General features: G+C 36.0%; 5 protein-coding genes across 5 annotated transcripts; all 5 read left to right on the top strand.

The window, feature by feature from the left end:
- Positions 1 to 425: 425 nt before the first annotated feature.
- Positions 426 to 2,090, top strand: TM35_000015040 (putative glucose transporter; the record flags this gene model as incomplete). Its single annotated transcript, XM_029021185.1, has 1 exon — positions 426 to 2,090. One exon carries the CDS (start codon positions 426 to 428, stop codon positions 2,088 to 2,090), a length of 1,665 nt encoding a protein of 554 aa, XP_028887693.1.
- A 638-nt stretch (positions 2,091 to 2,728) lies between these two features.
- On the top strand, positions 2,729 to 4,933 carry TM35_000015030 (uncharacterized protein; the record flags this gene model as incomplete). Its single annotated transcript, XM_029021184.1, has 1 exon — positions 2,729 to 4,933. One exon carries the CDS (start codon positions 2,729 to 2,731, stop codon positions 4,931 to 4,933), a length of 2,205 nt encoding a protein of 734 aa, XP_028887692.1.
- Positions 4,934 to 5,538: 605 nt separating this feature from the next.
- Positions 5,539 to 7,785, top strand: TM35_000015020 (asparaginyl-tRNA synthetase; the record flags this gene model as incomplete). Its single annotated transcript, XM_029021183.1, has 1 exon — positions 5,539 to 7,785. One exon carries the CDS (start codon positions 5,539 to 5,541, stop codon positions 7,783 to 7,785), a length of 2,247 nt encoding a protein of 748 aa, XP_028887691.1.
- Positions 7,786 to 8,537: 752 nt separating this feature from the next.
- Positions 8,538 to 8,969, top strand: TM35_000015010 (AP-2 complex subunit sigma; the record flags this gene model as incomplete). The annotated part of the gene is made up of 1 exon (XM_029021182.1): positions 8,538 to 8,969. One exon carries the CDS (start codon positions 8,538 to 8,540, stop codon positions 8,967 to 8,969), a length of 432 nt encoding a protein of 143 aa, XP_028887690.1.
- Positions 8,970 to 9,575: 606 nt separating this feature from the next.
- TM35_000015000 (uncharacterized protein) lies at positions 9,576 to 10,007 on the top strand (the record flags this gene model as incomplete). The annotated part of the gene is made up of 1 exon (XM_029021181.1): positions 9,576 to 10,007. The coding sequence occupies one exon, from the start codon at positions 9,576 to 9,578 to the stop codon at positions 10,005 to 10,007; it is 432 nt and encodes a 143-aa protein (XP_028887689.1).
- Positions 10,008 to 10,723: the final 716 nt, after the last annotated feature.

Genomic DNA, 10,723 nt, shown 5'->3' with positions numbered 1-10,723 from the left:
TTCTTTTGTTTTTGTGATTAACCCTGTTCTCTCATATGGACGCATTCTCCATGTGAATGTGTTTCAACTTTTCCTACATATACGAGTTGTTCCGTGTTGGTCTCGGAACGGAGAGTGTCAAGCGGAATGTTTTTTTTTTTCTTTTTTGTTTTGTTTTGGAGTAAATAAAACAAATATACACGTTTGTATATGTAGAAAAACGAAAATACTTGAAAGCATGTATTTTGTATATATGTATATTTTTCGGAGTTAAAGGTACGTATATATTTTCTTTTTTCACATCTCTTTCTTTTCAAGGTTGTTCTTCACGGCAAACAAGAGAATTACAAAGATAGTAAGACCAAGGTAACAAAAAAAAAAAAAAAAAAAAAAAAAAAAAAAAAAAAAAAAACAAAAAAAAAAAACGAGATATTCATCAAGAGGGCATGGAACAAAATATGCTTAAACGCAGGATTGTTCAAGCATATGATGATGAACATCGAGAGGATACGAATTTTAGAGAGAAAAAGAAGCCAGAAGTTACCACATCTACAAGTACTTCTTTTTTCACATGGGATATTATTCAAATCGTACTTGTACATTGCGTTGCAGGTCTCTTTTTTGGATATAATATTGGTCTTCCTGGTCCATACTATACATTTGTTAAGATGAGCTTTGATTGTGTATCTACTACATCAGAAATTGCTTGCACTTCACTTAATCATGATCACTGTGCTTGGAAGGAGAATATGTGTGTTTTTGCTGAGGATAAATGTTCTAGCCTTTTAATTATGGATTGCGATGGAGAAGCTGATCGTTTCCCATATAAGTGTATGTGGGATGCTAAAAGGAAGAAATGTCAGCGATTACCTGGTTATACTTCTATACAAAATGGGATATTCGCTGGAGCATTAATAGTTGGTGGTTGTATCGGATCTATGGGGGCAAGTACTATTCTTTCCTATTTGGGAAGAAGAAAAACTTTTTTATTATGTGGTATTTTGGCAACTTTTGCATCTATATTAACTCATACTTCAACGTATACCGATCAATATATAATGGTTATAGCTGGACGTGTCATTGCAGGTATTGCCGCAGGAATATTATGTGTTGGTTCTCCTATGTATGTAGAAGAGATGGTACAACGACCTTATCGACAAATTGTTGGTGTATTTTTTCAAATTGCAACTACATTAGGTATTCTTCTTGTTGCAACAATGGCATTTGCATTAAATCCACATGATTTCTCAGTTAATATACATATGCAAATACGTCGACAAGGACTTTGTGCATTTTCCACTTTTTTCAGTATATTGGTAATTGTTACCGGTTTCTTTATGAAAGAAAGTCCTTATTGGATAGAACAAGTTGTTTGCAATCGAGGTTTAAGTGAAGATGCGGATTCTCTTAGAAACCCTTTAAGTGCATCAGTAGTGGAAGTTGATGCTATTACTCTTGATAATACAAATGATCCAGGAAGTTCAAGACCATCATGGAGTAGTATGACTCTTCCTTTATTTACAGCTTTTGTTATGTGTATTGCACAACAAATGACAGGTATTAATGCGATTATGAATTATGCTCCTACTATTACCGCTGTAATGGGACTTGCTCCTCTTACAGGAAATTTTATTGTTATGGCTTGGAATTTTGTTGCCGTTCTTATTTCTATACCAGTTTCATTAAAATATCAAGCAGACTACACTTATATTTGCGCAGTTTTTGTTACTTCACTCTCTTGTTTGCTAACTGGTATTCCATTACTTCCTGCTCTTGACCTTGGAGACACATTAAAACGTGTTCTCTCAAGTACTGGTATTGCTATTTTTATAGGTGTTTTTGAGATTGGAATGGGAAGTTTTTTCTGGGTACTTTCTCAAGGAATTTTCCCTCTCAATTTTCGAGATCGTGGGTCTAGCTTTACTGTACTTAATCAATTTCTTCTTAATATATTAATTAATGTAGGATTTCCAATTGCTGTTGAGAAGATATCAGGTGGGTCTTCTTCTGATCAAGATAAAGGAATGGGAGTTGTCTTTATTTTCTTCGGATGTGTTGGTCTCCTGTCCGGTGTTTACCTTTCTATATTTTTGCGTTTGAGGGAGGTATGATATATATATCTTCAATTAGTAATGGATCATGAATTCTTATGCATGTATCCCTTACTTAAATGACATGTTTTTATTGCCTTTCTGACAGTTATTATGTCTTCTTCAGCCTCATTTTTAGTACATTTCTTTTTATTTTTATTATTTTTTCCCCTCTTTTTTCTCTTTCTCTCTTTGTATTTGGGGGAGTTGGGTAAATGAGGGATGAAAGTAATAATCTATACTTTGATATAGAGGGGAAATGTGTACAATGACATGGGAAGATTCTTTTTTTTTTTATTTGTGCGTTCTTCAGTTTTTTTTTGTTTTAGCTTGTTTTTTTTTTCTTTAGTGGTTCCTTTTTTTTTAAAAAAAAGAAATTCAGCGAATATAAGGTTATTTTCAATCCTACACCATGGTTTAGATTCCAACACTATCGTTCTTATGCTGTTTTTTTTATTTATTTATTATTATCCTATTTGCTACTGTACTTTAAATCAATTCTTTTTCTTCTTGGATTCCTCTCTTCTTTTCTTTTATTGTTATTACTATCATTTATAAAAAAAAAAATAAAACCCTCTAAAAATAAAATAAAAAAGTAAATAAGAGAAGATAGGGAGAAGGTAGTACACACACACACAGAGAGAAAAGAGAAAAAAAAGATGGATGTAGTTGATGCCAGTGACACTCTAACTGATCAAGGGAGCCAGGAGGAAAAGAAACAATCTTCTCCTATTTGTATTTGCGTGCGTTTTGATGCTAATCCTATAGATACAGCGGATAATGTATTCCGTGGTGTTCGGGCGTTTCATTCACCCTCAGAGGTTGTGGTGCCGCTGAAGGGGATGTTACTTGAAGACATAACATTAGACGATTTACTCACTGAGTTTATGTCTCGTGCAATAAGACGATTTCCACGTTTATCAATACGTACTGTGGATTCATTCTATTTAAATGTAGAAGGATTACCTATGTCTATTGATCGATTATCAGAGCAGTCCCCACTTATACGCTTGGATGTGAATATGAATGGACAAGATACATTAGATAATTTTTTCGCACCACCTCTTACTACTGGACCCACAGTGTATGATATAACAGCACATTGGCTTTCTAATATACCAGGAGCTACGAATTTTAGCCGTAATGCTGCTGAAGAGTCTTCACTGTCAAGAGTTCTTGTAGAAAAGAAGAAGAAAGAGTCCGATAGTGCTATTAATGTTGCAGAGGAAGAGGGTAATAATGAAACTGAAAATGGAAATGAAAATGGCAAATGTGATTTTGCTGAAGAAACTTTACCAGCTCCAGTTGTTTATCCTTTTACACAACGTTGCACATACGCAAAATTATGGCCACGTACCTCCGAGTCAAGTGGTGAAGTTCTTGCTTCTATGGAGTTAGCCACTTTACGAGCTGCGGCTCTTACAGCAACTCTAACCGAAAGAGAAGCTGCACGTAAAGAACGTTGTAAACTTGAATCTGAAGAACAAGCGTCTCGTAGACTTCTTATGGGAGATGAACGGGAAGCACGTCGTACAATAGCGGAAATAGAAGGAGAAGGAAGAGAACAAGTAATACGACTTTTACGTTTGATGCCAGATGATGTACTACCACCTGGTATCAGCCCAGTGAGTAGTCCTAAATGTTACCGCCGTTATCCAATGGATACAGAACCACTTTTTCCACCTTACTCTTCATCCTATAAGGAAGAGTTAGCGCAACGTGTGGAAGAAACTGCATGGCTTTCTCATGTTTTTGCATCTACACCTATTGTTGGTTCAGCTTTAGTAGTGGCGAAGGAAAGTAAGAAGAAAAACCAAAAAAATGATAATCGTAATAATATCAATAATATTGGTACTGGTACTGCTTCCTATGCTTCTGCAGGTAATGCTGCTGCTGCTACTAGAGGTGGTTTAGATGCTGTATCATCAGAAGTCGACGGTAAAAATGTTAATAAAAGTGAAATGGATGATGAAGTAGAGGATGAATATTCTGCAGCAATGGAAGATCTTATTCAACACTACGCCGATGTACGTCGTGACTTATTGCTTTGGGAGAGACAGACATTTCGAGCTCTTACAACGGAAATGCTTCTTATATTGGAAAAACAAAAAAGACTTGACGAAGAAATATTACGTACCGCATTTCATGAAGAATTGGAAAAAGGAGGAGTACTTGACTTTGATAATTACGCCGTTCACTATGAACAGCAACATGCACTTACTCAGAAAGAAAAAACGCCAGATACTAAACCAAATGATACTTCTCAAAGTAATGTAACCCATCAGAGAGAAACATCACCCGTTTTGTTAGAATCTTTTGGAGTATATAGGGGTAAAGAAATGAAGGAAGAAGACTTTAAAACAGAAGCGAAATCAGTAGATACAGAAAAAACGGGTATAACAGGGGAACCCACGATAACCATACCTCCTCGTCCACGACCACGATCACCTCGATCGTGTTTGGCAGATGATGAAAAGTTTCACCAGGCGATAGAAGAAAGTAAGGCGCGTGCGAAAGCTATTCTGGAAACTATCGCTCTTATCGATATGCGGTGGCATGAACCTGTTTCCTTTAAGCTTGCTAAACACCGTTTTATATTAACAGAAAAGGATGAACGAAAAGTAATTTTAGCGGATGAAAAGAAAGAATGGACTGAACTTGTAAAGTTTGCAAAAGAAAGGGGTCTTGATTTGGAAAGTAGAGAACTTCTTTCCTACTTGCGCCTTATAGAACCTGTTGTAAACGGAGAGCAAGCAGAAAGAGATATTCTTAATGAGCAACAAGAACGACACATAGCATTGCTTTTTTCGTTGTATTATCGTGGTGTAGAACGGATACAAGCATTGTTGCGCCAAAGAGAATAAATACTATGTATAGTGGATCTTATTGTTATCCCTTTGTTTTTTTTTTTTTTTCTTTTATCCTTATATTAAAAAAAAGAAAATTGTGTTTTTTTTTATTTGCTTTGTTTCAATTTTTTTTCGATTTTTTTTTTTTTGTTTTTGACGATGTATAGCGATGCATGTTATTCACACGTGGATTCAAAATTCATTGGAATCTTGTTTTTTTTTTTTTGTTTCACTATTGTTCGTGATCTTCTCTGATGCTCGGGTATTTTTTTTTTTTTTTTCTATTATATTCTCCTCTTGGAGGAGAAGAGGGACTTATGATAGGGAATAAAAAACCGAGTATGGCCCATCACACTTTAACTAATTTGGAGAAGAAAAGAGAAGTATATGGGAGTTACAGAGAAATATGACGATGAAGAGAGTGATGGGGGGAAAATTGGCACTGTTTCCCTCTGAGTTTATTATTATTTATTTATTTTTTTCTTTTTTTTTTTTTTGTATGTGTGTGAGTGTGTTCACGTGTAGCTCCCTCTCTATCTCTTTCTTTCTGTGTGTATACACAGTATCCGTATGTTCACCTGCTTTCNTTTTTTTTTTTTTTTGTCTTTTTTATTGTAGTTATGGCGTCTCGGCGCGTCTTTACACCCATGTTGGCTTTGCCACTGAGCAGTAGCTATTATTGTGGATGCGCCGTGGGAGTTGGTTTTCCACCTGCAGGCATTCGAGTATCGCGTACTGCAGTGCTGGGGTTAACATCATGGAAGCATTTGTGTTATGATAATAATAGTATCCATCACCCTATTCTCTCTTCTTCTCGAACTTTTGTTAACTTGGCAGATAGAAAAAAAATGACGTCACCAGAAGAAATGTCTGAAAGTCTTAAGCTTATTGTTGGATTGGATGATAAGAATGCGAAGGATTTATCCACAAAACCAGAACGTGTGGAAGATCTTCTTGGCTTCTTTAAAAGTCAAGATATAACCCCTGAATCTCCTCGTGAACAGAAGGTTATGCTATTTAATATATGGACCAAAGTCAAGAACCTTAATCATCGTGATTTTGTCGCTAGATATGTGAAGAATATGAAACTTGATTCCACACAAAAAGTTGATGCTGCTATAAGGTTTGTAAGTGCTATAAAAAATACTGATGCAGTTGATACTGAAAAATTTGAAAAGGAATGTGGAGTCGGTGTAGTTATTACCCACGATGAAACAGTACGTCTTGTGAAGACTGCTCTGGAAGAAGAAGACCTAAAGTCACTTAAGGTGTCATGGATGAAGAATCCAAATATGATGCTCGGTAAGATGAAACGTGTACCAGGACTTCAATGGGCAGATATTAATGTTGTAAAGTCAACTCTTGAAGAGTTGGTTCCACCTATGATTAAGGATGTTGTTATTGAAGAGACTGGTTCAAAGACAAAACATAAGGATCCTGTTGCAGGAACATCAAATACTACTGGTGCTGCTGCAACAATACGAAAATGTCCTCGAAATGAAAACTGGAAGCTTATCGCAAATGGACTTACACGTAGTAAAATCAGTGATCTTCCATCATGTAAGGAAGGTACAAAAGTATATGTGATTGGATGGGCCCATCGAGTTCGTCATCAATCTCGTATTTCTTTTGTAGAGTTACGTGATGGTTCTGGTTTTATTCAAGTGGTATTTGAGGGAGCGACAGAGCCTTTTCATCGTGAAACATCACTTGCTATTCGTGCTACATTAAAGTATGAACCTAAAGCAAAGGTGGATTTACAACCACCATATGAACTTCATGTGGAAGAGTATGCTATTATTGGAAATTCTGATGGTAGTATTGAAAATATCATTACTGCAGAAAGTTCTCCTGATAAACTTTTGGACGATCGCCATTTGGTGGTTCGTGGAACATATGGATCTACAACGTTAAAGGTTCGTCATGAAGTTCTTCGTGCTTTCCGTGAATACTTTTGGTCATTGGATATGTCTGAAGTGACACCACCTACACTAGTTAATACACAATGTGAAGGAGGATCTACACTTTTTGATGTTATGTATTATGGGAAAAATGCCTACCTTACACAATCTTCACAGTTGTACCTTGAAACATGTACCTCTGCCTTAGGTGATGTTTATTGTATTCTTCCCAGTTACCGTGCTGAAAAATCCAAGACAAGACGTCATTTAAGTGAATATACACACCTTGAAGCTGAATATGCCGTATGTAACTATGAGGATCTTTTATCTCATCTTGAAGATCTTCTTGTGGAAGTTTTTAACCGTGTTATTAAGCGTGTTGGTCATCTTGTTGCCTTTATGAACCCTGGAGAGTTGGTGGATGCATCAGCAGACCCTTGTGATCCAAAGAGCTGGAAGTTTGCACCTAAAAAACCATTTAAACGTCTCAGGTATGGAGATGCCATTAAATTCTGTAATGAAAATGGTATTATAAATCCAGAAACAAACGCTCCATTTCAATTTGGTGAAGATATCACTGATCAGCCAGAGCGGGCGATGGTGGAGAAGATTGGTGAGATTGTCTTTATGACTCACTTCCCTGCAGTAATGAAGTCTTTCTACATGTCTCGGGATGAACACGATCCAACCCTCACAGAGTCTGTGGATATTCTTGTACCTGGTGTGGGTGAGATTGTGGGTGGCTCTATGCGTATGTGGGACTATGATGAACTCCTGCAGGCCTATCAGCGTGAGGGACTCGATCCCAGTACATACTACTGGTATACAGATCAGCGTAAATTCGGCTCTACTCCTCACGGTGGATTTGGTTTGGGCGTGGAGCGATTTCTGGTGTGGCTGCTCAATCTCGGCTCTGTGCGGGAGGCCTGTCTGTTCCCACGATACATGGGCAGGTGCGAGCCGTAGAGGATTTTAGTTCCACCAGAAAAAAGAAGAGGAAGAGGTAGAAGAGGAAGAACAACAAAGGAAAGAAAAAAAAAAAAAGAAAGAATAAAGAGGTTTTGTCTCTCTCTCTTTCCACTTGAAGAAACTTTGCACGTAAAAATGAGTAAAAGAAATGGATATAGGGATGAATGAAAAAAAACAAAACAAAAGAAAAAAGACAAAAAAAGAAATGAAGTAAAAGAAGAAAAAGTAAATTAAAAGAGAAAAAAATTTGAAAGGTATACTGCTAGGAATTAGCTGATCTTTTTTTTTTCTTTTTAATACTTTGAAATTTTTTTTTTTAAATGCGTGGTTAGCATTGAAGCATGACACATTGTACGCAACTTATAAAGGGTTTTAATAACCATTTTAAATATCTGAAAATAACAGGGAGAGCAACTCTGTTTTTCTCCTTCTTTTTCTTCTTCTTTTTTTTAACTGTGTCTCTCTGTGTGTGTGTGTGCGTATCTCTGTTTCAAATAATATGTGCGATGAGAGTCCCAAGAGATTTACTGTTGGTTTCTCACTTTTTTTTTTTTTTTTTTAATTTTATTATTTTGGTTTTCATTTCTCTTCTCTTGACTTTATTATTATTATTATTATTATTTGTGTTGCTAATTCATTAACTGTTTGGTGGGGGAAAGGCGGGTTGTACAGGAGGTCGTAGTAAGAAATATATACACTCATTAGAAGAAAAAAGAAAAAAAAAAAGAAAAGAAAAAGAAAAAAAAAAAATGATACATTTCATTCTTCTTCAAAATCGTATGGGCAGAACACGACTTGCAAAGTTTTACGTCCCTTGTGATGATGCCGAACGTGAACGCACAAAACGAGAGGTGCATGCTCTTATAAATAGCCGTGATGCCCGTCTCTCTAACTTTGTTTCCTATGGATCGTTAAAACTTGTTTACCGCCGTTATGCAGGACTTTTCTTTTGTTTTGCTATTGAACAAGATGACAATGAACTTCTCTATTTAGAATTTATTCACCTTATGGTAGAGGTTCTTGATATGTTCTTTACTGATGTCTGTGAACTTGACCTTGTGTTTAACTTTCACAAGGTGTATTTGATCATTGATGAAATGATTCTAGCAGGAGAAATGGAAGAGGTTTCACGACCCGTTATTTTGGACCGACTCAAGATTCTTGATGTCACCAGTACGTGATAGAAGTGAAAGACAAAAGTAGATGTTAATGAGGATATTGTTAGTGAAAAAAAAAAAAAAGAAAATGAATGCGGGGGAAGGGTTGGCCCTTTTTTTTTGGCTTTATTTTTCACTCATAACGGAAAAATAAAGAATATGGAAACACGATGAGAAAAAGGGAAATTTCTTTCTTATCTGCCTATATATATATCTGTGTGTGTATGTTTTAGTTGCCTTCATTGTTGAGTTATGTAATGCCGTTTTTAACTCAACTACGTTTTGGGTGGTGTTCGTTGAGGATTCCGTGGAGGTGTGATGTGTGTCCTTGGCCACATTTTTACTCTTCAAGTGTTTCTCTTTATTCCTTTATATTATTATAATTATAATTATCATATTTCCTCTTTTCTTTTTTTTTTTTCCCCCATCTCGCCTTCTAAGAGTGTAGGAAACATCAGTCAGTGGGAAAAAAAAAGAAAAAAAAAACGGGAAATCACTATTTTCTTTTCAGACACATTTCTTTTTCTCTTTTTCTCTCTCTCTCTCTCCTATTTCCCTTACAACTCTCAATCTATCACACATACCCATACATATATATACATATATACATAAACAGACTGGAGGAGAAAAATGACAACGTGGCACCGCCTGCTTTTCCCGCTCGGACTACTGTTGCTCGCTCACAGTCTCTATAATGCCCACAGCCTGCGTGATCAACTGCAGGAACACCATCACAAACGTAATGCCGATGTCACCACCGGCGGGTACTTTCCCTTCATCTTCACTATGGCAGACAACACTGCTCATGTGAACGCCACTACGATTCCCATATTTATAGAACTTCTTGTAGGAATTGTATTCGCTATTGTTGGATATGTGAAGAGATTGTCCCTAAACCATGCACGGCTCATTGACAAGAACTGTGATGAGTGTTACGACAGCATCATGTACACAGGAGTGGGTTTCATGCACTTCAATCACCGTGGGGCGGTAAAGGGATCTCAGTCTGACGACGTTAAAAATGGACATTCCGTACCGCTAGAAAGTAAAAAAAGGGCTTAGTCCCTTGCTTTTTTTTTTTTAGGTATTTCCCTTTTTTCTCTCCTTTTTTTTTCTTTTCAGTTTTTTTTTTTTTCTTTTTGGTTTTTATTTCCTTACACTGCTTTTTAATTTGTGGTGTATTTTGTTTTGCATTTGACTTGTTTGTACCCATCTGAGTGGAATGTGGCTCTCGTTTGAAGATTTATCAAAGAGAGAATAGCAGGAATAATAATAAAAAAGAAAACATACAGAAGAGAAAAAAAAAAAAGGGGAGATAAAAAAGAGAAATATGAAAAGGAAAAGAGATCGCAAGAAAGAAAGTAATACTCAATAAATATGAAGAAGAGAGATGAAGAGGGGGCAAGAAAAAAAAAAAAAAAAACGAAAAAGAAAAAGGAAAGAATACAAACAAACAAAAGAAAGTATAAATAATATTATTACCTATGATTCTGTGCAACTGCTTAAATTACTGTTTCTTTTTTTTTTCTTCTTGGTACTAATGTTTCTTCCTCTTTTTTCTTGTTTTTTTTTTTTTGGATTAGTAAAAGATTCTGGGGTATTGGTCTCGGGTGGGGTGAATTTTATTTTATTTTTATCCCTCGTTTCTTTTATACATAACGAAGTAAAATAGGTCTTCGGTTGTAGCACTATCAAGAACTTGGCTACTGACCGACCATACAAATCTCTCTCTCTCTCTATACATACATATATATATATATATATATATATATATATAT

Source organism: Trypanosoma theileri, assembly GCF_002087225.1.
Source record: "Trypanosoma theileri isolate Edinburgh chromosome Unknown TM35_Tth_1_V1, whole genome shotgun sequence".
Lineage (NCBI taxonomy): Eukaryota > Euglenozoa > Kinetoplastea > Trypanosomatida > Trypanosomatidae > Trypanosoma > Trypanosoma theileri.
Note: the sequence above shows the minus strand (reverse complement) of the source record. Positions and strands in the feature narration are given on the sequence as shown.